The following is a 15369-nucleotide window of genomic DNA, read 5'->3' as shown; positions in this document are numbered from 1 at the left end:
AATAAGGAGTGAAATTAGGGCAGTAGCAAGAAAGATATGAAAAGGACACCCATATTATTATTATTAGGTGGTCCATCGTCCGTACGTGTTTCTCCACTCAAAATACAAATACGGTATACTACTACTACTAGCAGTAGCAGCAGCTCTGCAACTGCAGTAGTACCAATAACCTATCTTTTTGCTACCCCACCCTTAGTCCCCTACCCCTCCATCCCAACCCCCGACCACTATATACATCAGTATTATATATATATATATATATATATATATATATATATATATATATATATATAACCTTATTCCTCCCCCCTCTCTTTTCATATTGTGCTACGATCTTTCTCTTTCTAACAAAGCTGTTTTTAAGGTTTGGTTTATCCTCTTCTCTTCTCTCTCTGTCTTTGTAAGCATTGTGCATTAACGTTGTTCTTTCTTAATGATTTCTTTTTCTTGTTTCTTGATGACTACTGTATCTTGAACTGAAAAGATTTTGGGTCTTACATTGTTTGTTTTTTGCAAAGCATTGTGCATTACCCTTGTTCTTTCTCTTTTTGGTTTCATGACTACTGTATCCTGAAGCGAAAAGATTTTGGGGTTTTACACAGTTTGTATGTTTCATGACTACTGTATCTGTTTCGTCTCTTTCTGGTTTCGTCTCTTGCTTTGCTCTCTCTGTAGGTTTGTGTAAACAATATTGGATAAAACTTGTTGTTTTTGAGATTTTTTTGGGTCGTAATGACCCTTATGCATGATTATAATGTATGTATATATGAGTCTATGAGATGATTTGTTGCTTCATCTTCTCTTGAAGTCCAATGTTATTTTCTTTTCAAAATCTGTCTGTTCATATATCCTTTTACAGTTAGCCATTGGAAGAAGTTTCCTTTTCCGTTTTTGGTAAAAGGGTTTTACTCACTCTGTTTTTTTGTGGTTTCTTGCTAATGGGGTTTCGAGGGAGGGTGTTTTTATGGGTAATAATGACACTTATGCATGTAAAATATATTTGTATGTATGTATGTATGTATTATATGTATGTATGTGCTCCTATGAGTCTATATATGAGATGGTTTGTTGCTTCATCTTCTCATGAAGTTCAATGTCTGTTCATGTATCCTTTTACAGTAACTCATTGGAAGAAGTTCCGTTTTCCGTTTTAGGTAAAAGAGTTTTGAAAACGAACAAGTGTCATAATGGGCAGTCTCTTTGTTTCTTGAGCCATTGTCCATTGGCATGTCTTTATTCGTTAGCCAAAAAAGGAAAACTCTAGTCTTTAATACAGCTGTTATTTAGTCTCTTTGCTTTCTTTGAACTTTTAATTGTGTGCTAATTACATTACTTTATTACTAGTAGTAGTTGTAAAAGTAGTGCTCATTTACTCGTAAAAGTTTTTTTCTCCTTATCCTATAGGAGATTAGGAGATATATTTGTACAATGCTTTAATTTTGCATATAAGTAAAGACAAGAATATTGTACTATCCATTACTTACAAAAGAGAGGAAACTTTTGCAGGGATTCTTGGGGTCTGCTTTTACCACTCTCTAAATTTTAAAAACTGAGGTATCTACTCTCTCTATATATATATATGTGTGTGTGTATGTACAGTATAACATGGATGTAGTTGTTTGTGTTGAGTTTTTTTTTGCTCTCTGCATATGTACTGTTTGATGGTATGTGAAATTGGTTTTTTGCTAGCTTTGATTCATATGCATTACATTTATTTTACTTTTGCCTTTTGTATCAGTGTTTGTCTCTGCTATCTGCATGTTCAGTGTGTGTGTGCTCTATGTGTGTGTTTTTTAGTCAACCTCTTGCTCTGAATCTGTTTGCCAAAAATGGAAATCTTTGCTCTTTTTGGTCTATAGCAACTGCCATATTCCAGCTATGCAGATCAACTTTTTCTTCTGAAAAGAAATACTCCTAATTTGTTTCTTTGTATAAATTATACTACTACTATTTTAGTCATGCTTAAATAAAATGTTGCTTTCACTAATCATGCAAAAAAAATTCCAACTCTAGAAAAGATATATTTGTCCTTTAGTTCTCTTTGCATAAAAGTGAAGAGGCATGTTCTGATTTTTGAATTTTTATTGATTTTTCTGCAGAAGCCTAAGGTCTAACTTTACAACTCTCTGAGGTTCCACCATTAATTAAGTCTTTCAGGTATATCCTAATTTATTTGATCTCCCTAGACATTATATCATTATTAAGAGAGAGTTGAATGTATGATTTATATGGAGTAACATTTGTTGAAGAACATGTGAAGATATATTTTTGAGTTTGTTTATGTAGAGAAGTGGCATTGGAATAAAGATGTATTAGGTAGACTAAAATATGAGTGCTATGGAACTTTTTTACTAATTAGAAAAGCTAAAAAAATGTTGAGACAAACCAATAACTTCAGGAATTAAGTAAAAATTTGGAGGGGGGTTATAGCTAGGGATTGTGTGTGTGCAACCATATGCATGTGCATGTGTTTAGATTGCTAAAATATTTGTATTTTGCTTGTATGTGCCTGTGTCTCTGTGGTCTACACGTACAATTTTATATGAGAATATGTGCTGGAGTGTGGATCTTGTGTATTAGCTATCTTAGTTGAAGAGGGATTAATTCAGGCATTATAAGACCTTAAAATGTTAAGTACCATGTTTGTATGACTTCACGTGTTCTATGAATTATGTGGTTGCTTCTTCATGTTGATATGGAGTCTTTTCTTTCTTCAAATCCCTTTTTCTGGAGCTTTATTGTATTTTGTGGTTTAATCTTTTCCCTTAATTCCCCTTTTTCTGAAAGATGAATACTATTAGTATCTCATCTGAATCTTCATGTTACCAGAATATTATATTACTTTATTTTTCTTGTGTTTTTACTGGAAATGAATACTGAGAACCATTCGTAACATGTTCTATTGAGATTTTATAGTCGCCGCTCAAGATTTATTGCAGTTAATTTCCTGACAGCTAGATGATAATATCTGTAATATGGCTTTCAAACTTTGTTAGTTGTGTGCCACCCTTTAACCAAATGTGGATATCTTTATATGATCAACCATAAAGGGTACAACTTTTGTACTTTTCTGTTATCATTGTTTTACTGGTAGGTAATAGTTTGTTACTCATGTTTGAATGTCCTTCTATATTCCCATTTCATTTCAGATCAAGCCTCTCTGTTTTAATAACTTGCATTCAACATACTTGGCCATTTATTTTAGGATTCATGCATGATCTTTCAGTTGGCTAAGTGGAATGAATACATGCATTTCTTTGGTCTATTTATGTGCCTCTATGTGTCTGTGCATTACTTGTATGCTGAGCTTTTCTTTCTTTCTTCTCAAATTCTGTTACTTTTTGAAGATTTGTCTGATTATATTTTTATAGCCACAAACTGCAGCATGTCTGAATCTACAGACGAAAATTTAGTCCTGTTGTGATATGTTCTGTTAAGATTACATGATGTTACAACTATATCATATCATTTATTTGATAAACTGACAGGATATATTATATCTTACTGGTTTATTCACACCAGAAAGATGAAACATCATTTCATAATGCTATGACACTTAAAATTCCATTAGTCTTGTTTTTTTAACTTCTCTCTGAACAAATTACTGAATTAGGTTGGTCGTTAGAAAATGGCGTCTTCAAAAGGTGAAGCTACAACAGCAAAACCAAGCCGTGTTCCTATGGCTCGACCAGGGTTTGGATCAAAAGGGCAAAAGATTCGTCTACTCACCAACCATTTTAAAGTAGGGATGACCAACTCTGATGGATACTTCTTCCATTATAGTGTAAGCTCTCATCTGCTTATGATGCATTCAATTTCTTTGTGCTAAAGTACAATGTGAAATGCTGTGTTGACTTGATTAAATTTCAAAGTTAACTGAAAAAATATTGATTATCATTGCCTCAGGTTGCTCTAAATTATGAAGATGGAAATCCTGTAGAGGCAAAAGGCATAGGACGAAAAATTCTGGACAAGGTGCAACAAACGTATGCATTGGAGCTAGCCGGCAAAGATTTTGCCTATGATGGTGAGAAGAGCCTGTTTACAATTGGTGCACTACCTCACAACAAACTTGAGTTTACTGTTGTGTTGGAGGATCTCTCTTCTTCTTCTAGGTGCAGTACTAAATTTCTTTCTGCGTTTTACAATAAATGATTTTGGTTTTTTAAAAACCAATTTTATGCATCAACTAAACTTTTGCTTCATGTGTACAGAAGCACTACTCAAGGTGGAAGTCTTGAAGGGAGCCCTAGTGAGGCTGATAAAAAGAGGTCAAAGAGGCAGCCACGGTCCAAGGCATATAAAGTGGTAATTAAGTATGCTGCAAAAATACCGATGCAAGCAATAACAAATGCACTCCGGGGACAAGACTCCGAACAGTATCAAGAGACAGTGAGAGTTCTTGACATAGTTTTGAGGCAGCATGCTGCCAAACGGTATGGAATTGCTTCTTTCTCTGCCTTGACAACTTATTCTGGTTATCTAAAACTCGTTTTTTTTTGTTTTGTTACAGGGGCTGCCTGATTGTGCGACAATCTTTTTTTCATGATGAGCCAAGAAACTTCACTGAGCTTGGTGGAGGAGTTTTAGGATGCAGGGGTTTCCATTCAAGTTTCCGGGCCACTCAGGGAGGCCTATCATTGAACATGGGTAAGTTGTTATCTGCATTTTCTCACCTCCCCCAAATCATTATCTTATAATGTTTGAGCTTGCAGATGCATCAACAACAATGATTGTGCAGCCAGGGCCAGTGGTAGACTTCCTTCTGGCAAATCAAAATGCAAGAGATCCTTACCAGATTGACTGGACCAAGGTAACTATTAGTCTATTACTCATTCTCTTTTCCTTCCTTGCAGCAGTTACATTTTTAGTTTTCATATTTACTCCTCTATCCCAGGCCAAGAAGATGCTCAAGAATCTGAGGATCAAGGCCAGCCCCTCAAATAGGGAATACAAAATCACCGGCCTCACTGAAAAGCCTTGCAAAGAGCAGACGTCAGTTTGTTTGTTCATTATGAATCCATTTTTCTTTTCTCCACATTTTGTGGACTGATTTGCTTTAGAGCACGCAAAGATTTATTGTCAGTTGTTTTGTGTTCCAGTTTCACATTGAAGCAGAAAAGTGGAAATGGTATGGCTGGGGAAGAGAAAGAGGTTGAGCTGACTGTTTATGAATATTTCACTCATCATCGCCATATTCCTTTGAATTATTCTGGAGATTTTCCTTGCATAAACGTTGGGAAACCCAAACATCCAACTTTTATTCCTCTTGAGGTACTAGACAATTTACACCTAATATGTGCAGCTTTTAATGTTTGTGACCTCACAGTTTTCCTTTCTGTCTTGTCAGCTTTGCCACCTGGTGTCTCTGCAACGCTATACCAAGGCGCTGTCCAATCTACAAAGGGCTTCCCTGGTAGAAAAATCCCGACAGAAGCCCCAAGAAAGAATGAGAACATTGGGTGATGTAAGCTCTAGAATCAATTGTAGCCTGTACTAATTTCATACGAGCTATGCATTTCACTATCATGTAAACCTTGCAGGCTCTAAAGACCAGCAACTATAAGGCTGACCCTCTTCTTGGATCTGCTGGAATTTCGATCAGTGATCAGTTTACTCAAGTTGAAGGTCGTATCTTGCCAACTCCAAAGGTGAGCATGATCGATGTTCAATTTCCTGCTGTTGGTCTTTTGTCATTTTTAATTGCTAGAAGTTTCTCAGGTTGGCACTTTTGGATTAGAAAATTTGAGGTTGTACACAATGACTGACAAGAATGGACATTTTTTATTTCTTATTCTGCAGTTGAAGGTAGGCAGAGATCAAGACTTGTTTCCTAGAAACGGAAGGTGGAATTTTAACCAGAAGGTAAGGGTATCTTGCTTAACAATATTACGTTCTCCTAATGACTTATCAATGCTAGTCCTTTGAATTTGGAGTCTTACCAACACAGCAATTGGTTGAACTGAGCAAACTTGAGCGTTGGGCAGTTGTGAACTTCTCTGCCCGTTGTGATGTCCGTAAGCTTTGTATGGATCTACAAAGGTGTGGGCAACAAAAAGGAATTGTGAGTACCTTTCCAACTCTAGAGTGCATGTATATATACATATATATAATCATATTTCTGCATCATTAACGTGTTCCATTATCTATGTAGTCCATCAGCAAACCATTTGATCATATCTTTGAGGAGAATCCACAGTTCAGACGCAATCCTGCTCCTGTGAGAGTTGAGAAGATGCTAGAAGCTGTGAAATCAAAACTTCCATCTCCGCCTCAGTTCCTTCTCTGCATACTTCCAGAGAGGAAGAATTCCGACCTTTATGGTTGTTGCCTTAGAGCCAACCAATCTTGGTTCCTTCTGAATTTTACATTTAAAGTTTTATATAATAGTGGCTGGAACCTCTTTTTTAATTGTCTCTTTTCTGGTAATTTTCCATATTGAAGGCCCCTGGAAGAGAAGGAATTTATCCGATCTTGGAATTGTCACACAATGCATTGCTCCTACAAAGATCAATGATCAGTACCTTACCAATGTGCTCTTGAAAATCAATGCTAAGGCAAGTTTGAATTGACAAAAGGTTTTTACTCCAACTATATATTGACTCCTGATTGATTAACAAACACCTCTTCCACGTGTGGTGCTTCTTTGCAGCTGGGTGGTATGAATTCCTTTTTAGCTATGGAGCTTTCCCCTGTACTACCTCAGATTTCAAAAGTTCCCACAATTATTATTGGAATGGATGTCTCTCATGGCTCACCTGGACGAGCAGATGTTCCATCCATTGCAGCGGTACTCAAAGATAATGTTGCTCATTTTATATTGCTTAACTTCTCTCTCTGTCTTAGATAGTGCTGATTCTATGGATTTGTGATTATCAGGTGGTCAGTTCTAGACAATGGCCCCTTATTTCGCGCTATCGAGCAGCTGTTCGTACTCAGTCGCCAAAGCTGGAAATGATAGACTCTCTGTACAAAAAAGTATCAGATACTCAAGATGATGGCCTTATCAGGTAGTTGCTGGTTCAATGCTTTGTAATTGATACAAGAGTACTCTCTATGCTATGTAACTATATCGAATGCCCCCATTTTTTGTTGCTTAAGAATTTTGTTCTGTATACAGGGAGCTGCTGGTGGACTTCTACTCAAGTTCTAACAAAGTGAAACCTGAGCATATCATAATTTTCAGGTATAATTTCTAGAAAGCAAGTTAAGAGAACTGATTCAATCTTGAATCGTTTACTCAAATGCAGTTCTGTGAATTTGGAACTAGAATTTGTTGTACTTTCCAACTCCATATCTACATTTTATGCAAGTTCTCCATTTCGTCACAACCTTTTCTCCCCTTCTCAAGTAGACTTGAAGCAAAAATATAAAAACAATGGAAGACATTACTTCTGAGGGCTTTAATTCTTATGTCCTTCACTATGCTTTCAAGACCAGCTTTCTGATTTAGTGCTATGTTGATTATGCAACATCTAACTTAAGCATACTCTTCACACTAGCACATGATGTATATTTTTTGGTTTCTTCTCATTCGTGCACATTAAAATTTTCATATAGTTGCTAATGATTAAGCTGTCATGGATGTACAGAGACGGAGTGAGTGAGTCCCAGTTCAACCAAGTGATAAACACTGAGCTCGATCAGATTATCGAGGTTTGAATGTGCAGTAACTGCAGCTTAGTTTTTTCCATGACACCTATTATTTTCCTGATCACTAAATATGACCATATTCTCTAGGCCTGCAATCATTTGGATGAGAATTGGTTTCCAAAGTTCACAGTCGTTGTTGCACAAAAGAATCACCACACAAAGTTTTTCCAGACCAACTCACCTGATAATGTTCTTCCTGGTTTGTACTTTTAGCTACCTAGTTTGTGTTATTACTGGAGTATAATTTGATTGACTCTGTTCTGTATAAACTTCCTTGAAATATCTTTCTATGCAGGGACTGTGATCGACAATGCAATTTGCCATCCTAAGAACAACGACTTCTACATGTGTGCTCATGCTGGGCCGATTGTAAGTTTTGTAGAGTCCTTGTTTGAGACTGCTCTATGATTCATATTTATTGCTTCTAATCTATGATGAGCTTCTGTCATCTTTGTGCTATTCAGGGAACAACACGGCCGACTCACTACCATGTCCTGCATGATGAAATTGGATTTTCAGCTGATGACATGCAAGAGTTGGTCCATTCACTATCATATGTGTAAGTGAACAATCTATATCTATGAGTAGATGTTACTTGTTCAAATCCTTCCTTGAGAGATTTTATATATCTTTTCTACTGCACTGCAGGTATCAGAGAAGTACTACAGCCATCTCTGTTGGTAAGAAAAATCATTTGTGTTTTACTAGTATTGCTTTTTCAGGAATTATGATTCTTTACTTGGCTTGAAAGGTGTTACATATGGAATATCATCACATACTACTCCTAATGTTGATCTGATGAACAATTTTGTTTATTCTTAATACGTTTCGCGCAGTTGCACCTATATGTTATGCCCACTTGGCAGCAGCACAGATGTCACAGTTTATCAAGTTTGATGAACTGTCAGAGACATCGTCGAGCCACGGTGGAGTTACAGCAGTTGGTGGTGCTCCAGTTCCCGCATTGCCTCGGCTTCACAGGAATGTGCGGAGTTCCATGTTCTTCTGCTAAGTCTTACATTTGGAGAAAAAATAAACTAAGCAAACTTTTAGTTCTGTAATATTAAATATTAGAACTGGTTATATGATGGGATGAATGCCAGAAATCAGTAAATTAACTATGTCGTGCTCTGTCTCCCTCTAAGCCACTGCGTTGGCTTTGTTTGTATATCTGATTGACAAGGGAGAAGTTTTAGGGAACTTTAGTTTTGCTGTTTAAGCCTTTAGGTAAAACATTCGTCTATATGAGAGGGTTAACTTAGTTGCGTCTTCTATTTATTATCTTTGCTACTTCATGCTTTTTCCTTGGTTGTGGTTTCACCTCTGGTGTTATATTTAGCCGCATGCTGTATAGTTTTTTCAACTGCCAATAACAAGTTGTAAGACGAAGGTTACGAGAAAAATCACTTAATTAATTGAAAAAAAGGAGAAATTCGATAATCATTTATCACAAAGTTTATCGCATAATTAAAGGGCTATTGTACGTGTTACGTGCATCATTGTGTCCACCTGGACTAGGGGAAGACAAAATACAAAGAGCACCATTATATCATTAAGTTGATAGTTATTTGTATAGAACATAGTGACTAATGAGGGACTAAAATAATGTTGTTTTACTTAAACTACAAATTTCATTGTTACAACTAGCAAAAAGACCGTCTCTGAGCCTTAGATGATAATTGGTGGAGAATTCACCAATGCAAGAGGAAGCAAAACCACATTACAATCGCCATAATTACAACTGTTAAAATATAGTTCACCAACATACCAAGCTATCTTCATTTTTAAGGTTTAGGGAACAAAATTTTTGTATAATCCATGAGGTGTAGTAGTGCTTTAATTCCTTCTACCTTTGTTACGCCTTGTAGCTACTTTTGTCCACCCGTCCTCGTCCACTTCAGCTGGCTGCTTCATCACAGGCTCATCAACTACCATACCCTGGCCCAAATTTGATTGCGTTTCCACAGAATCAATTGCCATATCTGATGAATTGTTACCCAAGTTCTCATTCCCATCATCACTGCTGTCGTCATCATCGCTAGCACCCTAGAAAGTTTTGCAAAAGTAAGCAATACAACAAATTATCACTGGACAATATTCTCCAATTACAAAAAGATGCATCACGGGGAAAAAATCAAGAGCAAATAGTTTCAATTTAGGGCACTTTTCCCTTGGGGTTGATATTAGTCAATATATCAAAGGCATCAACCTGGGATGGAATTTAACGGTTTGGGGCTGCTAAAAATAATAGAAGTTCAAGATATTTTATAGAATTCCTCAAGAATCACTCAAGTAGAATTCAAGAACAAGGCCATCAGGGGAAAACTCTGGAGTCTCGACTATAAAAATGACAAGTAAGAATATTACAATAATGTTTCCATGCAACAAGTAGTTCAAACACAAACTATGAACCGACTAGAGCATGTATCATTTCAAATCCATCTAATTGCCAACAGCGCTGGCTTAACCAATGATACTTCAAAGGAAAATGGACGTGTATTTGCTGGCTGGTGAAAGAAACCAAAGATTTTTTTTTTATCAAGAATATAATGTCGACAAAATGAGTGAAAGAAACCAAAGACACTTTAAGGAAAAAGGGAGACTGTTCTTAAATGTAGATGTTCATACTTGCTAACTTTGTGGTGCAAAAGGCTGATGTATATGTGTAGACACAGCTAGAATTTCTCAGCTCCTTATCCTGAATAAGATTAGGAATTGAGTTTTTGCCTCTTTTGTACAGTACACATTCAGCATCTTCCTACTGTTGCTTTACACTTAATGAACAAAATGATTACCTTACTTATCAGAAAGAATTCATATACTGAACCCTAACTAATTTGGGATTGAAGAGTAATTGATTGATTGATATACCAGCATGTTCCAGTAACAGAAATGTTGCTTTCAACTCCAAATCATTCCCTCAAGGCTAGATGTCTTTTGTATCTTTATAGTTGGCATTACCTTTCCCCCTTAGATTCTCCTGACAACTTTTTGAACTTCATTAGCTCCCTGGTACTAGAATAGTCTTTTTGTACTTGAGCTAACAGTGTCTTTTTTGCTTCCATAACTTTTGTATTATTATGCATCTTCTTGATGCCAGCAATGAAATCTATTATTACTTCATCAAAAAAAAAAAAAAAAAAACATGCACCTCCCACCAACCATTTCAGCTAGGAAAATTGAGGAATACAGCGTTGTGCTTGTTATCTTATAAAACGGTTGAATATATAAGGTTTCTCATTCTTCTCAAGTTCCTACTTCCTAAGAACAATTAGCAAAAGTACACCGTGCATAATTAATTTCATCTCATACAGTTAACATTATCCAATACCTGAATTACCCAAGCTTCATTTGTAATAAATATGAATTAAGGCCTATATTACTTCCACACAAGTAACTCATCCAACATACTAGTTCTTCTTCATCACTTTTTTCATGCATATGATAGGATATAGCGAAGTAGTAGGCGACCATCAACAGAAAAAATTCTAGCGATCACAGAGGAAAAAACATATACTGCCTATAAAAAGGGGATGCTTACTTGTCTGACATAAGTAGCAGGTCTCCTTCCAATATTTGTTTCTCTTAGCAGTTTGATTGAATTGAAATTGCCTTCCAGGCACTCTTCATGCATAAACATCAATTTTTCTGCTACCTGAAAGAAAACACCAATATTAATTGTTAGGGAAGCATACATCAGATCTCACTCCAAAGCCTTACAGAAATGCATGATTACACGAATAATAAATTCTCCAATCACTGTAAACAACATAATTTAGAAAGGGTAAATTACCATTTTAGTCCTTATACTCTAAAACTGTACTTCTGCCTAACAGGAACAGTACAACAGTTTGGTCAAAATTCAAGATAACAATAACAAATAGAAAATATCAAAGAAAAAGGCCCTGCCCCTTTCCTGATCTTCTTTTTTGTACGCTTGATGCCTCCTTGTACAAAGGTTAGAGGATGGAAGCGAAGAGAATGGGACATAACTTCTCATCCCAGATAAAAAAAGGAGAGAATGGGACAGAACTACGGAGAACTGGGAAATGGCTGCCTGTAGGGAGGCGGAGTACCACAAAGGGGAGGGCAAACCACAAACATGCTTCTTCAAGTTGTGGACTAAACTATCAATTGATTCCAAGAATTCATTTATATATTCCCATGAGATATCCGTAGCAAGTTATTACTAAGCCTTCTAAGCTTTATTACAGGCAAAAATAACACATCATGATATTCTGTGGACGTTTATCTCATTTTTAATCAATTAAATGAGATAAACGCACTGAATTTAAGATATGGTTCTTAAGTCACCTTGATACTCCCAATTGAATTGGACAGTTTGGTTGTATGAAACAAAGGACCAGAGCAGCAATAAAGATTGGTTCTGAAGAGGACGCTAGTCATGCGATCAATTCCAAATTGAACTCATATCAGTATACTATTAATGTAATATTCTTTTTTTTCCCACAAAACTAATCCATACCCCTAGCTTCCTGTTTTGGCCGAACACGAAATGGTAACTAGCCTTCTCTTTCGGAATCACCAAATGAATTAAGTTTGAAAGTGTAGTCAAATGCAATATCATAACCTTGAGAGAATAGCATCAGAGTAAACATATTTGATTGATAACGACAAAAACCTTTACTGAGACCCCAATTTTTTTTTTCTTTTAATGACTTGTGCTATAATATAAATACCAGGACAATCTGGAGAATTTACACACTTGAATCACACCAGAAGTTTGCACACGGCATATACTTGTTGAATTATTTCAAATCGGATGAGATGTACTTCAAAGCTTGATTATGTTTCTGGAAAATTCGAAGTGCTTACTTTTCAAAAGAAAGCACTTACGAGGAGTTTGTTTGAAGTTTTCCAAACACAGGCATAAAAACTGCTCCATTTGATTTCATTGTCGATAAAATCATTCCCACTTATGTTGTCTTAACACAGCAAATAAATATGATAAGGATTACAGGACAAGGAGTGGGCACGGTACCTCCTCAAGACTGCCATCATTGACTTCAGTATTTAGAGATAACATGAACTCATCTAGAATCTCTTCTATATCATCCATATATACTTTTTCTGCATAACGAAAAACAATGAGGACCCCACAAAAACAATAAAAGAAAACCAATTTTTTTAATCAAATACAATAAACAGGGAATAACACAAAGGTATATTAGCAGCTGGGAATAGCTTAAATATGTTACTCCCTCCATTTCAATTGATGTGTTGCTTCTCTTTTTAGTTTGATTCAAAAAAGTTGCCTCTTTTTATATTTAGTAAGTTTTAAGTTTCAAATTTCCATTTTATCCTTGATAAAACTCCAAATGGCATGCCATGTTTAAAACCACAAGATCAAAGGATATTCCGTGCCTAGTAAAACTAAAACACATAAATTGAGACGGACGGATTATTAATCATATGCAGAATTACCTTTGGAATTTGTGAAAGCCGAAAATATGTCGACATTGAGCTGACTGGATTTTTCACGAGAGCCACGACCACCCCAGTCGTTCTCGATAGCCATCTGAAGGGCCGTCCATCTACCTAGCACCAACCCGATGCCTTCCTGTAACTGTGCAGCCCCCTCAGCCGTCAGCTGAGCTGATGCCTTGCTGGCGCCGTTGTCCATTCTGAACAAAAAAATAAAAATGGTTGAGAAGACAAAAAAGGAGTGGAACAAAGTTTTGGGAGCAGAGGCGCAGGTGGTAGTGTCTACTGGCTGAGTAAATTAGGGATGGAATTTTGGAGGAATTTGGGTATATACAATAACAAAAGAGAGAAAATAAAAGAGGTTTTTCAAACTCCCTTTTTAGTTTTTTTTTTTTTTTTTGCAATAACCTAAAAACTGAAAATTAAAGATATTAAAGGAACAACAAAAATAGATATATTTCGATGAAACCATTGTTGTCTATTCATTTGCCAACTACAAATGAGTAAACAACTTAAAATACTCTCTCTTTTTATGGCATGACAATAAGAGATTTACAGCTTGTTTGGATGGTTGTTACATGTTGTATTGTATCGTATTGTTACTTTAAATACGATATTTATTTTGATTGTTATTTAAATTTTATTGTATCGTATCGTTAAATCAATCGTTACGTAACGACGAAATATGCCACTTTATGTAACAACCTATTTGGTGTGGTCGCATCGTTACCTTGTCTTTTCTCTCAATCTCACCCTTCATTATTGTTAAATAATTTTATTTTATCATTTATCCTACCTTTTTATATATAGTAATTATACCCTGCATCGTAATTTTTTTTATATATAATATTGCAATTTTATTCTTCATGTTGCTGGTGCATGATATCATAAAACGAGGGCAAACGACACAATTTATCCAAACATTATATTTATCAAACAATACAGTACAATACGATACAGTACGATACAGTATGTTATGAAACGATACATTAAGTGTTCCATTTTTGTTGCATGAGATGTTTTATAGGTCTGCTAAGTTAAGATAAACTTAAGTAAAGTAACTAAAAGATAAACTAACGAATAATTTGATTCACGTACTAATTATATGAATATTATAATTCAATAAATATTCATATGATAATTAATAATAAAGCCATTATTATGCGGTGATTAATAGTCAATGTATTATTAACTTATATCATTATTATATAGAGTATAAGAAGCTGCAAAGACTAGAAATAGTAGAGGAGAGGAACCTCACCCCACTAGAAATAGCTACGGATTCCATAGGGGTTATTAGAATGCTAAACTTTGGTAATGGTGCTTATGATCCTATTCTTTTCGAGTGCATGTTGCTTATTCAAAAGCTGAGCAACATAAGGGTCAAGCACAATCAGTCCGGAACCAAAATGTTGTTATTTTGAACTCAAAAAACACAAATAAGTGTAAAAAAAAAAAAAAAAAGGTGATCATAATATATATAACGCCAGAAAATCAGGCGCTATATAATAACGGTAAATGCACCGTTAATATATAGCGCCAGGTTTTCTGGCGTTATATACTGACACAGTGATATAGCGCCAGAAAACCTGGCGTTATACCCCTTAATAAAAAAATCCTCCATCTTCTTCACCCGTCGCCTTCCTTCTTCAAATATTTTACTCCCACCCTTGGTCCCCCCACTGTAAACTGTCCGCCAATATATAAAAAAAAATTGGGTCCCCCCGGCACATAAAACTTGAAGATCGTAGGTCCCACACTCGAGTAGAGCTTCTTGTTATTGTTGGTTAACGCTTTCGGAGTCAAAATTTCGATCTATTTGATTTCCGAAAATTCTAAATCGAGGTATTTCGATTTATTTTAAGTTGAAACTTTTATAATAATGCATATTATTTGATTTGTATGTGTTCTATTTCGGTTTGTATTTTTTTTTTCGAAATTAGCATCTTAAATTTATCCGGATTTAATTTTACTGTTTTATATAAAAATATAAATTTGTCAAATAAATTTGTCTGTTAATATTCTCATTTATATATATGTGCTTTCATGCCGTTTTGTGTTTTATTTGCAATTAAATTTATTTGTTGTTTATGTTTAGGTTAGATTATTTTTTAGCGTAGTAAAATCTAGACCTTTTTAGCGTAGTAAAACGTAGACCCTTTTAGCGTAGTAAAATTTAGAGCCTTGTAGCGTAGTAATGTGTAGTATTTTAGCTTAGAATTCCTTTTGTTTTAGTATCTTATACTGGTATTTCGATCTTCAAAATATGGA

General features: G+C 35.5%; 2 protein-coding genes across 3 annotated transcripts; one reads left to right on the top strand and one right to left on the bottom strand.

Moving 5' to 3' along the window:
* Positions 1-304: 304 nt before the first annotated feature.
* LOC109237215 (protein argonaute 4A-like) lies at positions 305-8925 on the top strand. 2 transcript variants are annotated; one of them, XM_019403486.1, is made up of 25 exons: positions 305-364; positions 1507-1554; positions 2100-2157; positions 3614-3784; positions 3907-4115; positions 4215-4436; positions 4514-4650; positions 4716-4813; positions 4898-4995; positions 5103-5274; positions 5351-5467; positions 5544-5651; positions 5803-5865; positions 5951-6064; positions 6155-6323; positions 6445-6557; positions 6653-6790; positions 6880-7010; positions 7121-7186; positions 7593-7656; positions 7741-7852; positions 7949-8022; positions 8118-8212; positions 8302-8333; positions 8490-8925. In XM_019403486.1, the coding sequence occupies exons 4-25, from the start codon at positions 3629-3631 to the stop codon at positions 8663-8665; spliced, it is 2664 nt and encodes an 887-aa protein (XP_019259031.1). In that variant the 5' UTR covers positions 305-364; positions 1507-1554; positions 2100-2157; positions 3614-3628; the 3' UTR covers positions 8666-8925. The 2 variants fall into 2 exon arrangements, with proteins under 2 accessions (XP_019259031.1, XP_019259032.1); XM_019403487.1 differs by lacking the exon at positions 1507-1554 and having other exon boundaries at positions 346-364.
* Positions 8926-9181: 256 nt separating this feature from the next.
* LOC109237213 (pre-rRNA-processing protein TSR2 homolog) lies at positions 9182-13428 on the bottom strand. Its single transcript, XM_019403485.1, has 4 exons — positions 13099-13428; positions 12656-12744; positions 11195-11308; positions 9182-9699 (listed from the first exon to the last, which is right to left on the bottom strand). Exons 1-4 carry the CDS (start codon positions 13295-13297, stop codon positions 9490-9492), a joined length of 612 nt encoding a protein of 203 aa, XP_019259030.1. The 5' UTR covers positions 13298-13428; the 3' UTR covers positions 9182-9489.
* Positions 13429-15369: the final 1941 nt, after the last annotated feature.

Source organism: Nicotiana attenuata, unplaced genomic scaffold (assembly GCF_001879085.1).
Source record: "Nicotiana attenuata strain UT unplaced genomic scaffold, NIATTr2, whole genome shotgun sequence".
Taxonomy (NCBI): Eukaryota; Viridiplantae; Streptophyta; class Magnoliopsida; order Solanales; family Solanaceae; genus Nicotiana; species Nicotiana attenuata.
The sequence above is the reverse complement of the archived record's forward strand: the minus strand, read 5'-3'. Positions and strand labels throughout refer to the sequence as shown.

Bases quoted from the DNA above. Each gene is read 5' to 3' on its own strand.
- LOC109237213 (XM_019403485.1), bottom strand. From the start codon at position 13,297: ATGGACAACGGCGCCAGCAAGGCATCAGCTCAGCTGACGGCTGAGGGG. The intron at 12,745-13,098 runs GTAATTCTGCAT...TTCGTTATGCAG, and splicing joins GGCTTTCACAAATTCCAAAG to AAAAAGTATATATGGATGAT. The intron at 11,309-12,655 runs GTACCGTGCCCA...GTTTTCTTTCAG, and splicing joins ATGATGGCAGTCTTGAGGAG to GTAGCAGAAAAATTGATGTT.
- LOC109237215 (XM_019403486.1), top strand. From the start codon at position 3,629: ATGGCGTCTTCAAAAGGTGAAGCTACAACAGCAAAACCAAGCCGTGTT. The intron at 4,437-4,513 runs GTATGGAATTGC...GTTTTGTTACAG, and splicing joins AGGCAGCATGCTGCCAAACG to GGGCTGCCTGATTGTGCGAC. The intron at 6,558-6,652 runs GCAAGTTTGAAT...GCTTCTTTGCAG, and splicing joins TCTTGAAAATCAATGCTAAG to CTGGGTGGTATGAATTCCTT.